Source organism: Chiloscyllium plagiosum, chromosome 33 (assembly GCF_004010195.1).
Source record: "Chiloscyllium plagiosum isolate BGI_BamShark_2017 chromosome 33, ASM401019v2, whole genome shotgun sequence".
Lineage (NCBI taxonomy): Eukaryota > Metazoa > Chordata > Chondrichthyes > Orectolobiformes > Hemiscylliidae > Chiloscyllium > Chiloscyllium plagiosum.
The window spans coordinates 26,504,133-26,528,898 of record NC_057742.1 but is presented as its reverse complement, the minus strand read 5'-3'; the positions used below and the strand labels follow the sequence as shown (position 1 = coordinate 26,528,898).

At 38.2% G+C, this 24,766-nt stretch overlaps 1 protein-coding gene across 1 annotated transcript in view; it reads right to left on the bottom strand.

Annotated features, from left to right (window-relative positions):
• The window catches only part of LOC122539960 (speckle type BTB/POZ protein), a 125,127-nt gene that overhangs the window by 17,987 nt on the left and 82,374 nt on the right, over positions 1–24,766 (bottom strand). The window contains exons 5-9 of the mRNA XM_043675190.1: positions 23,208–23,359; positions 19,490–19,617; positions 9,485–9,662; positions 6,079–6,134; positions 5,262–5,384 (exon numbers count right to left, since the gene is read on the bottom strand). Of these exons, the coding sequence (XP_043531125.1) occupies positions 5,262–5,384; positions 6,079–6,134; positions 9,485–9,662; positions 19,490–19,617; positions 23,208–23,359 (637 nt within the window). The remainder of the gene's footprint in view (positions 1–5,261; positions 5,385–6,078; positions 6,135–9,484; positions 9,663–19,489; positions 19,618–23,207; positions 23,360–24,766) is intronic.

Sequence of the window (24,766 nt, the reverse complement as noted above, 5' to 3'; positions counted from 1 at the left end):
ACAAAAGTCCTTACACCCATCATGTGCAAGACAACTGTAATTTACAGGATTCCATGCAAAGACTACACAAACAGACAACTAACAATTCGCATCCACGAACACCAACTTGCTACTAAACACAATGATCCGTTGTCCCTAGTAACCACACACAGACGACAGGGACCAAAAATTCAACTGGGACAACACAATGATCATAGGACAAGCTAAACATAGGACAGCTAGAGAATTCCTAGAATCATGGCACTCATCCACGGACTAACACGCGCATTTACCAGGACAGAATATACCAGTCACTACAACAAACAACAGGAACCGGCAGCTGGAAGCAGCAGGAATGAAACCAAATAAATTCCAGAAGACACAGTACAGCAGCGCTTCACAGAAGGCTCCAAATCACTGAAGATGCCACCTAGACAGGGGACAAAATGTCTGCAAATCAACACGTGGGTTACGAATGCCTGATAAAAAGTGACCTCAGTAAAGCCTATTTCAAAAAACTGAGTTACATACAATGGTCCGTACTAACAAGCAGGCGGACTACTTTGCTTGACGCTCAAAATACTGTATTCAGTGGGTCGTTGGCCCGAGGGAGAACAACGCCACGCTATCATAGAACATAGCTAGAACATAGAACAATACAGTACAGAACAGGTCCTTCGACCCACGATGTTGTGCCGAACATTTGTCCTAGCTTAAGCACCCATCCATGTACCTATCCAATTGCTGCTTAAAGGTCGCCAATGATTCTGACTCTGCCACTCCCACAGGCAGCGCATTCCATGCCCCCACCACTCTCTGGGTAAAGAACCCACCCCTGACATCTCCCCTATACCTTCCATCCTTCACCTTAAATTTATGTCCCCTTGTAACACTCTGTTGTACCCGGGGAAAAAGTTTCTGACTGTCTATCTATTCCTCTGATCATCTTATAAACCTCTATCAAGTCACCCCTCATCCTTCACCGTTCCAACGAGAAAAGGCCGAGAACTCTCAACCTATCCTCGTACGACTTCCTCTCCATTCCAGGCAACATCCTGGTAAATCTTCTCTGAACCCTCTCCAAAGCTTCCACATCTTTCCTAAAGTGAAGCGACCAGAACTGCACACAGTACTCCAACTGTGGCCTAACCAAAGTCCTGTACAGCTGCAACATCACTTCACGACTCTTGAATTCAATCCCTCTGCTAATGAACGATAATACTCCATAGGCCTTCTTACAAACTCTATCCACCTGAGTGGCAACCTTCAAAGATCTATGTACATAGACCCCAAGATCCCTCTGTTCCTCCACCTGACTAAGAACCCTACCATTAACCCTGTATTCCGCATTCTTATTTGTCCTTCCAAAATGGACAACCTCACACTTGGCAGGGTTGAACTCCATCTGCCACTCCTCAGCCCAGCACTGCATCATATCTAAGTCCCTCTGCAGCCGACAACAGCCCTCCTCACTGTCCACAACTCCACCTATCTTCGTATCATCTGCAAATTTACTGACCCACCCTTCGACTCCCTCATCTAAGTCATTAATAAAAATTACAAACAGCAGAGGACCCAGAACTGATCCCTGCGGAACTCCACTTGTAACTGGGCTCCAGGCTGAATATTTACCATCTACCACCACTCTCTGCCTTCGACCGGTTGTGCTGGCTGTCCCTAATCAATCAGTGTCTTTCCAGATACTCATAAATCCTATCCCTCAGTACCCTTTCCATTACTTTGCCTACCACCGAAGTAAGACTAACTGGCCTGTAATTCCCGGGATTATCCCTATTTCCTTTTTTGAACAGGGGCACAACATTCACCACTCTCCAGTCCCCTGGTACCACCCCTGTTGACAGTGAAGACGAAAAGATCATTGCCAACGGCTCTGCAATTTCCTCTCTTGCTTCCCACATAATCCTAGGATATATCCCGTCAGGCCCGGGGGACTTGTCTATCCTCAAGTTGTTCAAAATGCCCAACACATCTTCCTTCCTAACAAGTACCTCTTCTAGCTTACCAGTCCGTTTCACACTCTCCTCTTCAACAATTCGGTCCCTCTGGTTTTTAAATACTGAAGAAAAGTACTCATTCAAGACCTCTCCTATCTCTTCCGACTCAATACACAGTCTCCCACTACCGTCCTTGATTGGACCTACCCTCGTTCTCGTCATTCTCATGTTTCTCACATACGCATAAAATGCCTTGGGGTTATCCTTAATTCTATCCGCCAAAGATTTTTCCTGCCCTCTCATAGCTCTCCTAATCCCTTTCTTCAGCTCCCTTCTGGCTATACTGTATCTCTCCACTGCTCTGTCTGAACCTTGTTTCCTCAACCTTATGTAAGCCTCCTTCTTCCTCTTTACAAGACATTCAACCTCCCTCGTCAATCAAGGTTCCCTCACACGACCATCTCTTTCCTGCCTGACAGGTACATACATATCAAGGACATGTCGTATCTGTTCCTTGAAAAAGCTCCACATTTCCACGACATCGTTCCCTGACAGCCTATGCTCCCAACTTATGCTCCTCAGATCCTGACTTACAGCATCGTATTTACCTTTCCCCCAATTGTAAAACTTACCCTATCATTGTCATTTTAAGTCGGATCACATAAACATTGTTGAGTGCGTTGTGTTATGACTTGAATTTTTGTGTGTTTACACCCTCGTAATCATGGCTTCAAAGTGTAAATCCAATGCATGTGGTGGTGATGCATCGGAGAAAAGGAAAACTATCACGACTGAAATGAAAATGGAAATAATAAAGCAATCAAAGAGTTGAAACTCCAACAAACATTAGAAAAGCGTTTGGCTACAGTCAGTAAACGATCGAGACAATTATAAAGGACAAGAGGAGAGTAATGGAGCATGTACAAGGCTCTGTCCCAACGAAAGTGATAATTATCACTAAAACGCAGTGGCTTAATGATCAAAATGGAAAGGCGATTGGTAGTTTGGTTAGAGGATCAAAATCAGCATAATATTCCTATTAGCCTTGGCTTAGTGCAAGAAAAGGCTTGAAGCCTTTTCAATGATTTAAAAGCTACACGTGCAGCAAGTGAAGGTGCTTGCGATGAAGAATTTGTTGAGAGTAGGGGTTAGTTCAAAGGGAAGGTAAAGTTACACAATATTAAAGTGCAAGGTGAAGCAGTGAGTGCCAATGTAAGTGCTGCAAGAGTTTCCTGAAACGTTGAAAAAAAATTGAAGGGGGAGGTTCTGTGCCTGAGCAAGTATTTAATGTAGACAAGACATGGAAAAAAAATGACTGAAAGGACATACATTTCAAAAGGGGAAAAAAGCTGCTCCAGGGCATAAGACATCCAAGGATAGGTTAACATTACTGCTTGGTGGTAACACATGTGGAGATTGCGAGTTTAAGCCTATGCTTGTGTATCGCTCCCTAAATCAGAGGACACTTTGTTGAATCAAGGTATGTCCTCCTGTTTGGAAGGCAAACACAAAGGCTTAAGTAACAAAAGGTCCCTTTGAAAACTGGTTCCTGAATGTTTTTGCTCCTGCTGCTGAATACTATCACTTGGCCAAGAAAATTCCTTTCAAAATTCTCCTTGTACTTGACAATGCCCCCGGACATCCAAATATTGAGATGACCTTCACCCCTAACGTAAAGGTAGTCTTATTACCACCCAAAACCACATAATTACTTCAGCCAATGGATCAGGGAATCATAGCTTCCTTTAAAAAAGGTTATTATTTACACCAGACCTTCTTACAAACAATCAGGGCTACCCAAGATGTCGCAAATGACCTTAAAAGGAGTTCTGGAGGAATTACATCTACGATGGCATCAAAAACGTTGAAGATTCTTGGGAAGAAGTGAAGAACCAACATGAAAGGAATCTGGAATTGAAGTTATTGTCACGTGTACCGAGTCACAGTGAGAAGCTTTGCCTTGCGAGCAATACAGGCAAATTACATAGTTAAATAGCATAGATAAGTAAATTACAGGTAAACAGCAGCAAAACAAAAACAGGAGGTACAGGAGAATGTTAAGAGTCTGAGAGACCATTCAGTATTCTAACAACAGTAGGGTAGAAACTGTTTTGAAATCGGCTGGAGTGTGTTCAGGCTTCTGTACCTTCTCCCCGATGGTAGAAGTTGTAGAAAAGCATTGCCAGGGTGGGATGGATCTTTTAGAATGCTGGCAGCCTTTCCTTGACAGCGGGCCTGGTAGCTGGTTTCTGTGGATGGATGGTTGGCCTTTGTGATTGTCCGGGTCAATTGTACCCCAATTCGCAGATGGTTTTTAAAGAGTTCACAACTGAGGACATTGTCAAAGCCAGGCAAGCTGTGGTTGGTATTGGTAATAAATCAAATGCAGTTAGACATCAAAGGAGATGATGTCTTAGACTTGCTTGAATCCCATGCCAAAGAACTTACCAATGAGGATCTTATGGAACTGGAGCAGCAGATGATAGCAGGAGGAAAAAGGCTGGGACCAAGAAACCCCAGAACCCAATACGTTTTGGCAAAGGAGTTAGCTGAAGCCTTTCGCCTCATTGAAACAGGGATGGCAAAGATAGAGCAGCAAGATCCTAATTCAGAGAGAGGTTCACCAAAATTTACTGTACAGTTATTAATGGCCTCAGTTGTTACAAGGCCATTTATAATGAGAAAAGGAAAAGATCTGTTCAAGCCACCCTTGATGTTTACTTTAAAGGAACTGACTTCAGAATCAGACCCCGACTCTCCTGCAGCCGCAGCAGGCCCATCCCCTCACGCACCAGCCCCATTACCCAATTAATAAAGTCATTTTAATTATTAATTCAGGCCCCTTCCGGTATGCATGGCATCGATTGGAACGAGTGTAAGTATTAACCTTTAATCATTATCTTTTCAATCTAAACAGTTTAAGATAGGTTTCTTTAATCTTTTAAGTACCTATACACACATTGAATATTATACTGTAGCTACATTTATTACTATATTATTATTTTAAAGTTTTTTTTGGTAAAATATATACTATATACTAAGACAAACATTTAACTAACTGACGCTAGATGTGAACCGTACATAACTATTCCCACTTGCATACAAATTCAACTTACGAACAGACTTAAGAACTGAACTCGTTCATAACCCAGAGACTTCCTGTACTCATTCTGACAAATGAAGATCTGCTCACAAACATTAAGTTTTGAAGTAGGTACAGATACCAGTGATGAATAACTTCCAGTATTCTAATTTCAACTTAACTGAAGCTACTTTTGTTCACTAGTTAACTACTGACTCGCATTAGTTTCTTGCTTTCTCACTCACCTTATCAGCTGCTGCAAGCAAGTCATCCGCCATTTTGTCAAGATTTGGTGCCTTTCCCGTATAAATAAAACACATCATTTCCTTAAAGACTTCAGGCTCCACATCATTAATTTCTACTCGATTCTGTGGAAAATGAGAGGGGGTGGAGATTTTTGAATTAAAATCTTGTGATTGTTGCTCATTGTCCACATTTCTTTTATAACACCTTTAAAAAGAAAAAAAAAAGGGCATTCTGGAAGCATGAAACATGACTTCTGTCCTTTGTAATTACACTTTTACACAATGAATACTATTTGTTCTGTTGTTCCACAACATTTCCCAGGTACACGTCATCACTCCAACATTAAAAACAAATCTGCTACATAAAATAAAAAGCTTTTTGACTTTCAATCAAAATCTGCAAAGGACATGAAACACTTCTGTGTTAAATTGTGCCTCAAACCCCAGAAAAAAAGTTTAAAGGAAGGAAGGATTAAAAAGGAAAAATATTTTGCATGCACCATTATGCAATCTTCTGGGGAGCTAAGACATGCAGCACAGCAATCCACAGCATAATGGATCCGCAGTCTGCGCACAGGCTGAGCTAATGTCAAAAATGAAGTCAAAGCACAAGGTTACTCAATGTGGTAACTCATCACAGCAGGTTTCAAACCTGCACTTTCAAACTATCTTAGCGCAAATGGAGCTTTAAAATTATATACAATCAAAATGTTTTCTCTTCCGTTGACTGCAGCACAGTTAATAACATTGAGCATGCACTAAATGGATTACAATGTTAGTTATTTCTGATTACAAAGTACATATTATACATACATACCTTTTTACTTTCTTCCATTTCATGCTCAAACATAGCACTGAAGACTGGGGATCGAGCTAAAAGTAAAGATATTTGTTTTAACTTTAACTGTTCTAATTTAAGCATTAAGGCTCCAATTATCTACCTGTGATTGACTACACCAAATGAAGTTGCTTAAATATTTACAGTGAAAGTAGTAAACAAATGCAACACCTAGGTAAATAAACTTATGCACATTCGCTTTGCAGAACTTTAAAGTTCAAAATCTGAAGAAAGATTTAGACTGCCACTTGATATTGAATCCTTCACATTATATTTGAATGTAAAGGATTTGTTATAATCAATCACTAAGCATCAGAGTATTGAACAAACCACATGATAAGGTGTGTGAGGGTCAAAATGTTTTAAGCATAAATTCCAACTGAAGGAACAATGCCAATTAAGAACTAAAACACACAATACTGAATCAAGCCGATGAATTTCACAGTCTTCATGTCTGATCTTACATGAGATAATACAGCTAGGTTATCAATACTAAGGCTAAATAAGTCTGGTAGCTCTCAGCCAGATCAAAATCTCTAATAGTGCATAGCACTAATCCATCATATCTCTCTCTTCAGATACCATACTCTAAGAGGGAATTAATTATCATGGATTTCAATTTAATTGGTCCAAAATTATGCTTAGTAAAGCACTGCAGTGACTTTTGCAATATGGTTGATCAGAAAACTCTTGCACTTCCAATACATCTGATGAAAAGTGGTAAGAATTGGTTGGCTAATAATCAATCTGCCTGGCAACATTGCAATGGCTATGGAAAGTATGCTCAAGTGACAGTCCTCCAGTATGTCCCTAATATGCATACTTATAAAGGAGAAAACTACATTTGAGAATAAACATTTACAGGCAATTTTTCAGAGAGATCAGGAGATTAAAGTCATCAAATGAAATAGCAAATGGCTTGCTTTTAGTTTAAATTAATTGAAATCCTGAAGCCCTGCACACACACACTTTACTATGGAGTTTGGCCATCAGATATTACCACTAGCAAATAACTTTGTGCTCACATTTATACTGTTTGTACAAACTAACCAGCAAACTGGAATGGCACCCATTTAACCAAATGCTGACCATCTATCCAAAAATAGCTTTTATTCATATGGCTGGGGAAGTAATCATACCTCATTATGGAGGTTTAACAGTTCCAGATGCCGTACTGTGTAGTGTTCAGATACAACCCGGAAAGCACGTCCCAGAGCAGAAGTGCAGTATGTGGACAATAGGTTGCCTTGGATGCCCACAGACCCAATTTGAGCTGGACCTCATGTACCTATTATGCAGCGAGTGCGAAATCCTCACTAGTCAGTCCTTCAGTGATTGAGTGTTGTGCAAGCTTTCAGTCTTCCACAGAAAATTGACTTGATCAATCGGGTTAATTACCAGCTGGTGGTTGGTGATATATGCAGTCACTCACTCAAGTGATGTGACAGCAAAAGGTGGGGTTGCAGTCAGTGTGTGTTCCAGCAAGAAACACAAGATTTCACATGGGTGTGAGACTTTTTTCTCAGGATCTGTTTCAGGGGAATGCTTCACTTGCTATCAGCCAGTGGTGCTGTAAGAAGGATTTATCTTTCCCAACACAGTGAATGCCAGGAAGTTCAAATAATATCGTAGTACAGAAAAATACTCCCAATTAATTATTTTGGCTTCCTGCAGGGAATATTTAAGAAGTCATGAAGTAGCATTTTGCTGTTGGTTTGACCAGGACAGATAAAGCACAGCATAGCATGTTGGGGGGGTCTTCTAGCCGAGTGGTAGTATCCCTAACTCTGAGCCTGGAACACAAGTTCAAGTTCCACCTGGTCCAGGGGTGTGTCATAACATCTCTGCACAGGTTGATTCTGTGTCAGGTAGGACCTGCCAGTTTCTCCAAAAGATTCGCTTTCATCCTGAACTTAGCTCTGATTTTTTAGATGTGCTTCTGATCAAGAGTGAAGTGAAGGTATTTTGGTTTTGGGTTATAGGTGAGTGGCTGGCCCCACAACTGGACATAGAGTTTTTCCCTAGTCCTAAGAGTTATGTAGATGGTGGAAACAACAGTCCTGACACGTTTATATGGTCTTCAGTAAAGCAGGTTTTCTGTCCTGAAAAAAAGTGTGATTTAATGCTGCCAAGGAGGTATTGAATTTTGGCCACCAGGCTCCTGGTATCAGCAAGGAGAAAGTAAAGACTGCAGATGCTGGAGACCAGAGTTGAAATGTGTGGTGCTGGAAAAGCACAGCCGGTCAGACAACATCTGAGCAGCAGGATGAAGAGCTCATGCTCAAAACGTCGACTCTCCTGCTTCTTAGATGCTGCCTGACTGGCTGTAATTTTCCAGTGCAATGCTTTTCAGCTACTGGTGTCAGCAGCTAACACCACATGTGAGCGTGCCTCAAAGCCAAAACCACACATGGGGGCACCTCACCATTAACACCAGAAGAGGTAGCCATGATGTGGAGGTGTTGGAGTGGGGTGGACAAAGTCAGAAGTTACACAACACCAAGTTGTAGACCAACAGGTTTATTTAAAATTACAAGCTTTTGGAGTGCTACTCCTTCATCAGGTGAAGTGCAGGCTTGTGATTTTAAATGAACCTGTCGGACTACAACCGGGTATTGTGAGACTTCTGACTTTGACCAGAAAAGAGAACAACTGCCAGACTGGACTTCCACAGATTATGCAAAACATGAATAATGCAAAGCAGCCTATCACACACAATTCTACTGCAAAGTTAGCAAATGGGTGTTCTACATGGAATTTACTTACATTCAGTTGTACAACTGAAATAATTGAAAGGAGCCCATGAGCATATGTTTCAGAGGAAGATTTAATATGACATACAATATACCTCTGGAGCACAAGGATAAAGTTGGTAAGTGCATTTAGTTCCATCAAAAGTCAATGGCTGTGGCTCAAAGCTATTTGGAAAATTATGAACATAATGAAGGATTTAATTTGCTTTGACTAACAAGGAGTATCTAAATAATATAGCATATAATGCTTGATAAAACACTTCCACCAAGAATTGTTTGACTAAATCATTGCTGCATGAGTTGATCCTATACAACTCATTTCTACCCTTGGTAAATGAATTCTTGATTCCATTTTAATTGCATGCAGGAAACGCAAACAAAGGGTTTTTATAACCCAAAAGCCAATTTTGACCAATTGCCACACGCAAAACACATTTTTCTTTCACATGCTGATCTAAAATGTGACATTCTTTGCCTTTACGTCAGATTATCAGAATCCTGCGTTTTTTTTAAAATGGTGGAAGATCAAAAAACAACAAAACATTTGATACATTTTGTATGAAAAGAGACATTTGATACAAATTTTACATATATTTTTATTAAAAGCTCTGGACGTTAAGAATGTTCCAAACCTGCAAGGATTGCTTTGTGTGCTTGGAACTCTTGTCCAGCGACACAAAGACAACAATCTGTAAACCTAGAGTTTTCCCATAATCCTCCAAGTTCATCTGCTAAGCGACATTCAGGAACTTTCACCATATTCATGGTGTTCTGGCCTGATATATTCACAGAATCCTGGACCACACTCACCTAGAGTGTAAAAAAATACAAACCCATTATGTTGCACCAATACACAGTTACTGATACCAGATTAAGTACCAATCAGCATTACTTAAAATAAATGCAGCTCCACCAGTGCTAAATTAGTGCCAAATTGTAAAAAGCATAAACTTTGCACAAAAATTATAAGCAGTCAGGGTGCACACATAAAATACAAGTTAAAAGGGCACAGAAAAATTACAATGCATTTCTTACTTTGATAATTTATCGATTTGTTGAAATGCCATTTTTCTTATAAATTCAAACGTCAATATAAGAGTATGCCCCATAGCATTACTGACATGGCCTTCAAAATTTATTCAACTTTGAAAGCAATTGAAAAAGCAATGTGCACATTACAAAAACAGTATGATTTTGACTTCAAGTAATTTCCAATCGAAATGACTAAACATTTTTATGGCCTTTCAAAAAGTGATTTATTGTATAATTCTCAGCTTAATTTCCAGCTCATGCAGATACTAGTTTAAACAGCTTTAAGTAAATTCATTCAAAATGTCAGTGATAAGAAAACAGTGAAGAATTACAAAAATATCTTTTGAATAAAGAGCAGAATTTTATTCTGGCATGGCTCATCGAATGAAAGGCATACTATTCTAATGTATACATTCAACAATTGGAATGGAAGGATTAAAATAATCACTTCTAAATTTGCATATATGGCAAACAATCATCTTTATTTATGAAAATGAACCATAAACACTTAGGGCAAGGAACAATCAAGTATACTTTCCATCACAGAAGGTTAATGATACTTATGTGCAATGATTGTATATAGCTTGGCTTTGTGCAGATATTATAACAGTACTGATTTGAACCTTGTTAGCTAGTGGATATTTTTGGCTAGGGAATTGACAATATTATGGAATGTATGCCATGTGTTTAAAATGGTGTAGAACTTAGTCAAGATGTGAAATTTTGGGCAAATATGGTCACAAGTGCAAAAATAAAGCTTCTTTCACTTTGACATAGCTGACGTCTGATGCTGTGGCTTTCTCCACTCTGAATTCTGCAAAAATGGCTGAATATAACTTACTACTATCTGCCAAGAATATGGTTCAAGATTAAGAAAGAGCTGCAGAAGTTCTGAATGGAAAGGCTAATTTTGTTTTATAATAATGGCCAATCAAAACATGAAAATATAAATTCACACATCTTTACAAAACCAGTCTTCAAAAGCTATATAACAGTTCAATCTCTAATAGTGAAAGATTATTTTAAAAAATTGATTCAAGTTACAAGAGATTTAAGATGTCAAAAACAGGGAAAAATAATTAGATGAAATTGCTATCGACTAACACCCGCTGTGAAGTATACTGGCATCTATACGCAAGTCAGAACACAATACAGTATAAAATATCCGTTAAGTATAAGTGAACATTCACATTTTGGATCCATAAAATTAACAGAAAAACAGGGTCATGTTCGCAAGTATAAGGCTTCGTAAGTTGGATGCTGGTAAATCTGGGTCGCGTGTAAGACAATCTAGGCTGCTATACTGATACTGTCAATAGACAGAGTTGCTCGCTTTTAAAACACAACTTTTGTGTAAGTCACAGAACACCAGGTTAGACTTCAACAGGTTTATTTGAAATGTATAAGTTGCACATAAGTTGAAATGTACAAGCTTTTGGAGCACAGGCCCTTCATCAACCTGGTGTGGTAGGAATTGACAAAGTCAGAAGTCATAAGTGTCAAGCTTCTGCACTCAGGTGTAGCAGCACTAGCCAAGTAAAAATGCTTTGCACCTTTGGGAAACTCAAACATAAATGCATCTTTAGTAAACACTATTCCAACTTTGGTTTAACATTTCATGGTTCAAAGTAATTTCAACCACTTTTCCTCCATGAACTATTTAGAAAGAGAACAAAAACTGCATTTGGAAAATTATCCTCAATTATACAGACACTTTACCCCAAGATCTATGAATGGCTTCACCATCAAGCAGGCCAGGATGCTGACATATAAAAAGAAACATTGCCATCAATTGTTTTCGCAAAGGTTTCTGTGGAAATTGTTTTAAGGAAGTCACAACTTACATATCCCTGCTGGTTCATCAAAAAAGTGCGTTCCAATTGTACTAATACTACAAATCAACCTTGTAAAATAGTTAAAATATGCATAAAAATTACTACAGACTTTTCTGAAACAATGTTCGTTGAAAACATTTTAAACAAATCCAGGAATATTCATTCTAAATTCACATGGATGTGTATGAACCTGAACTCGGAAGGTGACCTTTAGATGGTATACATGCTACACACAAAAAAAAAGTACAATGCATTGAAACAAAACTGAATTGAACCTGGTTCATACAACTTATACATTCAAAAAAATAATCAAGGATACCTCAAACTGTTTTTCAATCAGTTATAAGTAAACTTGTAAGTAAAACACACTGATAAAGTTCTGGCTCAGTTGCTAGTCCACTTACCTGAAATGAAAAATCAAGTTCCAACACAAAATTGGAACATAACCAAGAAATGAGTAAGAACACCACTACTGGAGGTGCCATTTGTATATGGGATGTTCGATGGAGACCCTGTCTGCCATCTCAAGTGGTCTTAAAGTCCCATAACACGGTTTCAAAGATCTTCAAGGGACTTATCCCAATATACTGGCAAATACAACTAATCCATCATTCAATATCACAGACGGGTTCTCTCCTTATCACTGCGCAACTATGGGAGTAGCTGGCTGTTTTTAAATTGGCTGCCTGGTTTCCTGCATCACAACAACCTTCACCATAAAGCGCTTTAGGATGTCAGAGTATGCAAAGGACATACAGAAAAGGCAAATCTGTTTTACTAAAAATGTTTTCAGATTTAACATTCTAGTACAAGGAAGTTTAATACTAAAGTCTATGTGTGATAGCCTTTCAAAATAATACTGAAGAATTTAAACAGAAAGCAGGTGAAAACTCCCATCATTATTGAGATTGCTAAATGCCCCATTTATTTATTACATTTATAGGATAAAGAGATGTTGAGGAATCTCTGTACAGACTACATTCTTTGGAGCGATGTCAAAAGGGTGCTACATCTTAGTCTATTCTGCAGGCAAACAAATAACATGTGGTTACGTAATGATAATAAGAATGACTCTTGTGCTTCATTTACAACTAGCTTTATCTTGTTTGATAAAGTAGTACAATTTTTAGTTGTTTCAAAAAAAATATAGGTGGGCCTTTATATTTCAGATTCAGTCATTTCTGCAACGATACCCTAAAAAAGTTAGGGTTCAAACAAAGCTATTTTCTCTTTTCCCACCCCCATACTCTAAGTGAAGCTTTTTTTTAAAAAAACATTGCAAGATTCATGAGAAATAGACAAGACCTAAATTTCTTCGATTCTGCCTCAATTCATACTTCATATTCAGTAATTTGTTGTAATTCAACTTGCCCTATTAATAAGAACACAACATTATTTTCTGCAACTGCCAACTTTAATCCACATTCAAGGGCAAATTGTGTACAGAGGTCATGACTATGTCAATGAGAAGCTTTTGTATCTTTATGATGTTATATTCATGGCATTGTGACTGAACAGGAAACTCAGTCACCAGAAGCATTCAAATTGATGGAGAGAAATTTTGGATAGTCAATCACAACTTCAAGTTAGCAAGGTATCAGGACTGCATCCAAAGAGACTGATGGAAACGAGTGTGGAAATTACACACTACTGGCCACAAACTTAGGGGAGGTGCCAGAAAGTGGAAACTTGTAGACAGCATGCCCTTATTCAAAAAAACTTGGAGTAAGCCCAGCAATTGCAAGCTCATTGAATTGCTGTCATAGAAAGATTTTGCAATTATTCGGTATAGAATTAGTCAAATGGAAAACTGTTGTTTAGGAACAACCAACATATGATTTTCCCTGGGCAAATTTGTTTGACTAACTTGGGAGTTTCTTTGAAGAACTAACACAAAGTGTTAATGAGGGTAATGCTCTTAAGGTGGTGCATATGGACTTTCAAAATACATTCACTACAGTGCCACACATCAGGTCTGCAAAAAAAAAAATTAGCTCAAGAATTAAATGACAACAACAATTTATACAAAATTGACTGAGTGAAAGGAAACAGAATATTGGTCAGTCAATAGCTTTCAGGCTAAAGGAAGGTTTGCAGTGGGGAAGCTTCCCAGGAATTGATATTGGGACCCTTGCTTCCCTGACATAATAATGATCCAGATCCTGGTATGAAGGAGAAAAGTTCAACATTTGTGGATAGTACAAAAATAACAAGCATTATAAACTGATAAGAATAGTGCACAACTCTGAAAGGATGTAAGTAAATTTGTGGATTAGGCACATTGGAAGCAGATGAAATTCAACGTGAAGAACTTGGACAGACAATATAAAATAGGGGCTACAATACTTAAAGGATTGCAGGAGCAACGAGATCTGGGTGTATGTGTGAATAGATCACTGAAGGTGGCAGAACAGGTGGAGAGAACAGTTAATAAAGCATAATCATGGTCTGCATTAGAGGTAGAGCAAGGAGGTAATGATGAACTTATGAGATACTGGTTAGACCTTGCTAGCTGGAGCATTAAATGCAGCTCTGGATGTCACACTATAGAAAGAATCTGAACGCACTGTGAGTAGGTAGATGGTATTTACAAAAAGTGTTCCAGGAATGAGAAACTTCAGTACAATTAAAGATTGGGGAGCTTGGGCTGTTCTCCTTGGAGAGAAGGCAGCTAAGAGATCTAACAGAAGATTTCAATATCACGAGGGGTCTACGCATTCCCAATCAAGAACACGGTGCTATAGATTTAAAATGAGCTATAAACGTACCAAGTGTGATGTAAGAAAAAGACTTACATAAACTAATTCCGGTCTCAAATGCACTGCCTGGAAGTGGGCTTAGAGGTAGATCCAGCTGAGATATTCTATAGAAGATTGGATAATCTTTTGAACAAAAACAATGAGAAAGGGTATAGGGAAAAGGCAACCAATGGCACTGGGTATTAATACTTTGGAGAGCCAATATAGACACGCGAGTTGAACTCACCCGCACTGTAACAATTCGGTGATCCTGTTATTCTAAAAGGATGAGAGGAAAGCGTAGCACTAATATTTGATAGCAGTGAGGTACAGGTAGTAGATAGGGTGTATTGAAAGCTGCAAACAGGTGCAGAAGGTCAAGGAGGAAAGATTTACTTTTGAGCACAGTCACACAGGATATTTGTGATTTTCCAAACAGGACTTTTGGTACTATGGCAGAAATCTGATTGGAGAGATTTAAGCATGGAGATCCAAGGAAGACAGGAACAACTTGGGATTGGGTTTGGAAAAGAAACAGATTGGCAAAGTCAAGAAATGTCAATAGTGAAAACAACCAATGCTGGAGATCATGGTGGGTCAGAAGGCACGCATAGAGGGAGAGCAAGCTAACATTTTGAGTAGAGACTCAAAATGTTAGCTTGCTCTCTCCCCATGGGTGCTGTCTGACCCGCTGTGATCTCCAGTATTGGTTGCTTTCAGTACAGATTCAAGCAAAGAAATAGTTTGCTCCAAGAAATGTCAATGCTGGAGATCCAAAATGAAAAAGTGATTCAGAAATTTGGCAAGTCTGGCACCATTTGTCGATAAAGAATCAGAGTTAGCATCAAGTCCAATGTGGCTCTTCTTCAGAATGCTGTTCCGAAATGAAGGCACCAAATGAGATGGTTCCATATGCAACCTCTCAAAAACAAAAGACATAAGCAAACTAAAATATAAGTACATGAGTCACAAAGATTGATAAATTTAACTGCATTTATTTCAATGCAAAAGGCCTGACAAGAATGCAGAATGGTTGGAAACATAGGACTGGGACATCACAGCTAATACAGAAACGCAGCTCAGGGAGGGGGAGGACTGGGAGCTTAATAGTTCATGTCACACATGACATACGAAGAATAGAAAGAGGGGCAAGAGAGGAGGGGGATGCAGCATTATTGGTTACGATTATATGATGGCTATACTTAAGAAGAACATCTAATGACGTTGTATGGGTAGAACTGAGAAATAGGAAAGGGATAATCACCTTATTGAGATTGTACATCAACAATGGGGAAGCAGTTTGGGGCCAGTGATCATAAACAGTGATAGAAACAGTTAGACCTGATCTAAAAGTTAAAGTTCAAAATTGGAAGGCAGCCAATTTTGATGGTATTAGGCATGAAGTTTCAAAAGTGGTTTGGGAGAGGCTATTCACAGATAAAGGGACAGTGGTGAAAGTGAGAGGCCTTAAAAATGAGGTTTACAAGTGTTCAGAGATGGCATGTTCCTGTTAGTATGAACAGGTGTAGGTAGGTGTAGGGAATTCTGGATGACTTTTGGAAATCTGCATTCAATTCTGGTCTCCCTGAAAGAGGAAATATGATGTTAAATTTGAAAAAGACTGTAGAAAATATTTACAAGGATGTTGCTGGGGTTCGAGGGTCTGAGCTACAGGGAAAGGCTGAATAGGCTCCCTGGAGCGTCAGAGGCTGAGGTGACCATAGGGGTTTATAAAAGCATAGGGGCATGAATAGGGTAAATAGCCAAGGTGTTTTTCCCAGGGTGCGGGGAGCCCAAAACTAGACGGCATAGGTTTAATATGAGAGGAGAAAGATTTAAAAGGGACCTCAGGGACAACCCTTCTCACAGAGGGTACCGCGTGTATGGAATTAGCCGACAAAGGAGGTGGTGGAGGATGGTACAATTACAACATTTAATAGGCATCAAAAGTTTAGAATGATATGGTCCAAATGCTGGCAAATGGGACTAGATGAATTTAGGATATCTGGTTGACATGGATGTTTTGGACTAAATGGGCGGCACAGTGGCTCAGTGGTTAGTACTGCTGCCTCACAGCGCAAGGGACCCAGGTTCGATTCCCACCTTGGACGACTGTCTGTGTGGAATTTGCACATTCTCCGCATGTCTACGTGGGTTTCTTTTGGATGCTCTGGTTTCCTTCCATAATCCAAAGATGTGCAGGTCAGGTAAATTGACCATGCTAAATTGCCCAGAGTTTTCGGTGCATTAGTCAGGGGCAAATATAGGATAGGGGAATGGGTCTGGGTGGGTTGCTCTTCGGAAGGTCGATGTGGACTTGTTGGGCCGAAAGGCCTGTTTCCATACTGTAGAGAATCTAATCCAAACTATTTTCATGCTGTGTAATTCTATGCCTGTGATAAACATCAGCAGGGACTGGATTAGAAACTACCTGCACATGTTTGCCCAAAATTGGACACTAGCTTCTTCCTTCAAAATTACTAATCACTATTTCATTACAACATTGCCATAAAGTCAAATATGACTCCAACAGAATACTCTCCCTATCCAATTCATTGTATAATCCAATGAGGCGTTGACTTTTTGCCAATTTAAGGACAGATTAAGAATCAGTATTCTCTCATTACTAAACTTTAATGCCAATTCAAAGATAAGGATGCATTGTAAAAGCTATTTATATATCTGTTAGTATAAAAAGCACTAGTAGTGCGTAAATCACAAAAAACTTAATGTAATTCTTCAAATCAGTAAGTGAAAAGTGAGATTATCTAGCATGTTACCGGGATTGACAGGTTTGAATTATAAAATATGTTAGGCTCTTAATTTCCTTCTCAATTTGTATAAAAACTGCAAATTAGTTCTTTAATATAGCATTTAAAATCATGAAATGTTTCTGCTGCAATAATCGCAATATTTTCTGAAATGCTGATATATACCCCAGACATAGCTTATATTACCTAAACTAAAGTGAGTTCATTTGACTTAGTACATGTATGGAATGAGCTGCCAGAGGAAGTGATGGAGGCTAGTACAGTTGCGACATTTAAAAAGGCATCTCGATGGGTATATGAATAGGAAGGGTTTGGCGGGATATGGGGCGGATGCTGGCAGGTGGGACTAGATTAGGTTGGGATACCTGCTTGGTATGGACGAGTTGGACCGGAGGGTCTGTTTCCGTGCTGTATGGCTAAGACTATGATTTTACCAAACAATTTAAATAATTAACATTAATTTAAATTTTAGGCACAGATGATAAGTGTATGCTGTCTGGTATCTAAACTCAGTGGTTACTTGATGCTAATATTGCTGAATCATTTAATATTCTGTCACGTACATCATTTAGATTTAGCCAAGATGCATGCACATACTTCAACACAATACAGTACACTGGGAATATTAAAGATTTTCCATAACTGTACAGCAAAGCAGTGTTATCCAGCACTTCACAAACTAGAACAGTCCTCCCACCAAAATCTTCAACCGAATGCAGCAATTTCTGCTCTGTTGCTAGGTTGCAAAATGCAGTATTCCTGATCACAACCACCTGAAGCATTTAAGTATTAAAACTATGCAGGCATTTGTTTACAACTTACAAGTGATGCTCAAGCCCTTACAAGGGCTTTATGGCTCAAAACCAAGGATCAAATCAAATCAAAATTTAAGTCCTTACTGGAACTCTGCTTTCACAAACAGTTCGCAGTAACGACAAAATTTGTTTTGAATATTGACAGCACGGAACCAGAATCATGTTTCAACATTTGTTCATTATACTGGTTTACAAATAGCCAAGTTACTATATAAAATCATAATGTCAGTCTGACATGACTTAAGTACCATCTGAAATTAGTGCCTTGAATAGCTGAGTTATTAACCACTGGGTTAACTGGCATTTTCAATTTACCAGCACTATCTGGTTATGGTGCACACTGGCTAACACAATGTTTACAGTAATAATAAATAAGCTATAGCATAATGCTCTTAGAACAGTTCTAAGAGACAGATATACATTCGGTTTCGACTCTGAGTGATCAACAGCAACAACCCATACTTATATGGTTCCTTTAATGCAGCAAAGCATCCCAAGATGCTTTACAGATTTGTAAACATCTGTCACCAAATCTCATAAGGAGAAATTAGGGTAAATGACTAAAAGCTTGGTGAAAGTAAGCTGAACGAAATGTCTTCAAAAGATGAAAGAAAATGAGGTGGGAAGGTTAAAGGAGAACATTCCAGCATTTAGTGCTAGGACAGCTGTAGGTCCAGCTTTTTGCCAATTTAAGGACAGATTAAGAATCAGTATTCTCTCATTACTAAACTTTAATGCCAATTCAAAGATAAGGATGCATTGTAAAAGCTATTTATATATCTGTTAGCATAAAAAGCACTAGTAGTGCATAAATCACAAAAAACTTAATGTAATTCTTCAAATCAGTAAGTGAAAAGTGACTGGAATTGTCAAAATCAGCGATGTTTAAGGCGGCCAGGACTGAGAAAGCAGTTATTGAAAGGCTGGAAGAGATCCAGGATAAGGAGCGGCAAAACTAAGGACAGATGAAAAGCTTAAAATTGAGGTTTTGTTTAACGAAGCACCAATGTAGATAGCTCAGTAAGTACAGAGGTGATGGGACTCAGTTTAGGATTACCTCAAGGTCAGCTATTTCAGCAATTCTATATTCACAAAAGGCACAGACCACCATATAATAGAGTGGTTCACAGGAGAGATCCAACAATAATAAACTGATTAAGTCCAGAAGAAAGCAAAAAAAGCACAACTATTAACTATTCTTTACTGGGAGTAACTAGATAAGAAGTGAACATCTAAGTTGTTTATTTTGATAAATTACCATGTTTACCATCATTGATCGCAAAATAATCTATACAACATACTATTTCCGATTTATTATTAATCTCTCAACAACAGCTCATTGTTATCAGTCTGTTACTTAAGAGGATTAATTTGGTTTGCTGTTTCTAAAATGTAGTAACCATGTTAAGGCTGCTTAAGTCATAAGCACATTCATTAAGAACTTACTTCACAGAACAATGTGAGTTTGTCATCAGGAAGGAGCCCATTGGCTTCATCTAGTAGAAAATCTCTTCTAATAAATTTCTTGAAACCCCAATCTTTTCCTTGTACAAACCGATAAGCACGCTGGCTCTCTGTAATAAAAATAAACACCCATTCTTAGTTTAAGTTGTAATTCTGTAAAGTAGATCAACTCGAGAAAGAGACTGCTAACCTTTTATTGTTTTCGAACAGCTTTAGCCACCTGAATTCTATTGTGCACCTGGGTATGGTCACATTATACAAGTGAATTCTAGAAGATAGTAAAATGGGCTGACCCAATAGAACTAAGCTGATTGCATTCTGTGGATGATAAAATTCAAATATGGCCTTTAGGAGTAGGTATTTTAAAATCAGAATTTCTAGTACATCAGCAAACACCTCTACAAAACTGTTAGTCTGCTATGTACTTTACAGAAATAAAGAAATAAAATCCTAACAAACATTCTTTCCTTTCTCAAAAAAAAGCAATATAAATGTAGTGACATAAAGGTCATTTTCTTAATGTCAAGTTTATTAAAATTCTGCTGTATGTATTAAAATCTCTTAACTTCTTAAAAACAAACTCTGAATTAGTAAATTAGATTATAACTAAGTCTGTATCAGAGCTTATGAACTAAGGTATGCGAACTAGGTATGAAATTAACCCTGTAAATTGAATAATTACATTTTTATTGTAATCAAAACAACCATTTCACAGTTCAGACAATCAACTTCAGCTGGAGCTAAATTACAAACAATGGTTTTGCTTATTTATACCAAATTATTAATATTAGCTTCATTTTAAAAAAAGGAACAGAGACACCAATAGTTAACGCAAAGAACTTTCACTTCTCAAAGCTAGTTTCAAGTTCAGCTCTAAGTTTTCAGAGTGGCTTTAAGTTTTTAAAGTTATTCACGCGATGTGGAAGTCATTGGTTAGACCAACACTCAATACTCATCCCCAGTTGTCCAGAGGGTTATTCGGAGTCACATATGGGGCCAGGACAAGAGTTTTCTTCCCTAAAACGACATTAGTACACTGGATGGACTTTGCAGACAATGATTCCATGATCTTCATCAGACTCAAATTTATTGAATTCAAACCTGACCATCTATCATGGTCAGAATTGAACCCGAGTCTCAAGAACATTCCCTGGGTCTCCAGATTAATAATCTAGCGATAATACCACTAAGCCATTGCCTCTTCCACATAATAAGACCTTATATGAAATAAATTAAAGCGGTCTTAATCTATTGTCCAGTGCATATGAACTTAGTGCAAAATTACTATTGCGTTGCTGTTAAGTGTTTCCAAGAGATAGATATGGGCGATTTAGAATATGAACACGTTAAGACTAGTGAAAGAGTTGCCCCCTTGTAAATGAAAATAGATATTAGATTTATGCCAAAGCCAAATGTGCTTGATACTAATACCACATGATAAAAATCAAGTTTCATTTCACAGTTCTAATGCCAAAATTTAATACGTTTCTTATACATTATGCAAAGATTAAGAATATCCATGAAGAGGAGGAAGAGCAATGGAAGTATTTGTGTTAAATAAAATATTGACCACAACTGCACTGCGCAATACTGCATTTATTAGAAAGTAGTAAGGCCCAAGCCACTACACCCCAACAAGCATTTAAAACTGTTGTATAAGATATGAAAAAAAGTCCATGTAAATCTTCTGCAGTATACTAGAGGCTACTTTACTCAGGGCAAATAGCTAAAGTAATGAAGTTGTGATTGAGTTGCAATAATGAGGTGGTAAATGAAACTTGTTAAATGCTTCAATAGCATACAACTAAATCATGATATTGTACATAGATATAAAATCACTGGTGATGATTATGGCTTTAAAATTGCCTAAAAACTGAAAGGACAACTTGTTCTATCAAATAAAAATGATGAAATAAAACAAACGCAATTTAAAATAGGTTCTTCAGCTTTTAAGAGGGGAAAAGACAAATTAATGTTTTGTATGAAGGATTATTATTAATTCTCTACCTAATATGCTAGCCTCTCCTTTCTTTCCCAGATAGCGATACATCTACCATATATCCTTAACATTTTCTATTTAAAGATTCAAGCTGCTTGGCTTTTAAATTGTCAATCGCTTGAACTGTTCAATCGGGCAATTTCTTCAGGCACTGATTACCTTAAGATAAACCTCCTATCATTTATATTTATGGAACTTAAATCTTGTTGAAGAGAAATAAACATACACTGTGAAGGGTTTCCGTTTCACACATGAGGACAAATGCAAGAATGCTTAATTTCAAAAGATCACAAAAACTTATTAGACAGGAAAAATGTGTTTTGTCCCTTTTGTAGCATAAATCATTGTGATCATCTAAAATATAGTCCTTTGTCAGTGCCCTATGAGCACATGATGTAAAGCTTCAGCAGCATGTCCTCTCTTCTCAGTAATAAATCACCTTGTGGAAACGAAGCATGACAGAGGGAAACTTGTGATCTCTTAGCTCATCACCTGGGAGCCATTCATGAAATTTGCATGCAGGTCCTTGGCTTAGCCATTCTATTTTATTTTAAATATGCTTTCAAATTATTCAAAGGCATGCTTTCCTTGTTCAATTTTAAGTGAGCAGGATTTCCATTTCTTCAGTGTTGATGGGTAGATAGAAAAATAATCTTTACTGTGGTCCAAATGGGACTAGTAAAATGCATGCAGGAAAGAGCAAAAATGTTACATTTCTTTAACAGATGAGAATGTCTTTCTCTAATCTTCCTTCTAATCTTTCCAGAACCAAGAAAGGTTGAGGTAACTGCCCTATAGCATTTAGAAAGCAGACTTGGCATCATGTTTGCGATATCATGAGGCTTATACAACCAGGTAAGCCTGTAAGGGGTTGTGGAGCTTACAGCTACAATCCTGCAAAGGCAGCTGAAGTTAGAAGACCAAACATTAGTGGGTTCTTCCTAAGAATTATTAGAAGAGGCAATGACACTGACGCTAACAGCAGGATCACTAGGCACCCATTAATTTCTTCTAATGACTGATTCCAAAGACTGGATTCCTCATGAATATAAACTTTTGCTTGAGCCATATATCTTGGCTGAGCATTTTTTGATTCTACTAGAGTGAAGGCTAATGGAATATTATTTTCTCGCCTTGTTACTGCAGGTGTGGAAACCATGTAATTTTTTTTTTAAAGTGTCTAGGCCTTAACTGAAAGCATTTTAACTTGGACATAAATGCAAAATTTCAGAAAATCCATTTACAAAAATAAAAGCACATGAAATGACAATTGTTTTCTCATATTTTTAGTAGTGGAGGGGGAGGAAGTATATTTTTTCCTCTATATTGCAGGTGATATTATATGAGAACAATCCTTGGATGAGAAGTTTATTCAAGGAATCAAACCTGAGCAGAGTAAGTGAATTCCAAATAAATGCCACTTTAAAAACGTAATCCATTAGTCTGCAAATTGTAAAACTGAGGAAAGGTGTTAAAGACTCCAGCCTCAACTGAGAGATAATCTGGACCATTTCATACTTCCAGCTTGTAGTTGACAGGGATTTTGTTTCAAAAAGGGGCTGTCAGATCAGGGGAAATGAAGTCGAGAAAAGGGAAGCATTGGTCATAAATTGTTGCTCTTTTACACCCAGTTTGCACAACTGAATTGTGCTGCATTTAAAAGCGGAGCCTGTTTCTGAAGCATACTGTCACTTCACTTACCCATTGCCTTAGTTTCTTCACCTTTTGCGTTCAGAATGGAGAATTTAAATTTTGCTCTGACTTCACTTTTTGGACAGCTGACTAGCAGCAGGTAGAGTGATAGGTAATCTTTACTTTCCTCATCTAAACCCTTAGGGTTCACTCGGAGGCACCTTAAATATACATAAAAATGAAATATGTTAAAAATAAAATGAATGAATTACATACAGGCTGAAAAAAAATTAAGAGCATTTTAGATGCAGAATTGGGCTGTCTCAGATGTTCTTCCTCTTTATAACTTTCCTCTTCTTACCATAACTGTAGCTAGTTACTACATATGTAAAGATCACTTGTAAAAAGGATGATCTCTATCTCAATTATGTTCAATAATGCTAATACTTAAGAGTTGCTGTGGTGTCCTTCAGGCCATAATACACCTTTTTTTTTAAAACTACCCTTCCCAAAATATTTAATGTAGAAACTGTCTCCAATATTGCTACAAATGACAAGCCAACAAATGTTACTATATTTCAAATATACTCAACTCTAGCTCCCACTCATCTTGTAAGTGATAGCATTTTACAATGCACTTTCCATACTTACCATTCTCTTTCCCCTCCTCCCCTGCATAGCACACCCCCCTAACTATTACGCTGCACATGGAGATGTGGGAACATTTCATGAATAGGGGTGAGGGCAAGTTGCTTTTCAACTTGTTTGAACTGAAAAGTGTGACAACTCTTCACGAGCATTAAGTAATTTGCTCTTCTAATTCACATGCTCAACAAACGCTTTTTCTCCACCACTCTCCCCAACCATTTTGTGCCCACTACCCTCATTTCATCACCTCCTCAACCATGGTCTAATTCTTCATCAGTAACAAAACAGATTACATTGCTTTTAAATACCTGTATGTTATTATAGTCATCAAGTTAAAAAGCACTTAGAGTGAATCAAACAAAAAGAAACTTGCTTGCCAAATTCAAAATTAAAAAAAGTAACCACTTCAAATGTCATGAAAACATAATTGTTCACTTGCCCCTATAGTCACGAGTTGGCAAGAAGTACAAGCAACACATTCATTTTAATCAAAGTGCTGGATACTCCTTAAAAGACAAAGCAGCTTTGGAAAATAGCTAAAATTAAAGTACAGGCAGTTCAGGTACAATATGCATTTTGTAAATACAATTCAGCTATAACACAATGTGAATAGCGGAGCTTCGTTTATAAAGCACACCCCTCCCCCCCCCCCACTCGCTGTTATGAAATTGTGTCCCATTACCAGCTGGCTGTGATTTATTCTGCTTGCGCATCTATTGTGCCAGGTTGTCAGCTGTGTTACTTGCTTAGATCTGCAACTAAGGTAGGGGAATCAAACATTGGAAAACTTTGGCTGGAATGCTCAGTGGCATCATACAGTGTTGGAGGGTAGGAGTCCAGAGAGAGAAGCGGGGCAATGCAGGGGTGCAGAGAGTGAGAGTGAGAGAGAGTGTGAGAGAGAGTGTGAGAGAGAGAGAGAGTGTGTGAGAGAGAGAGAGAGAGAGTGTGAGAGAGAGAGAGAGAGTGTGAGAGAGAGAGAG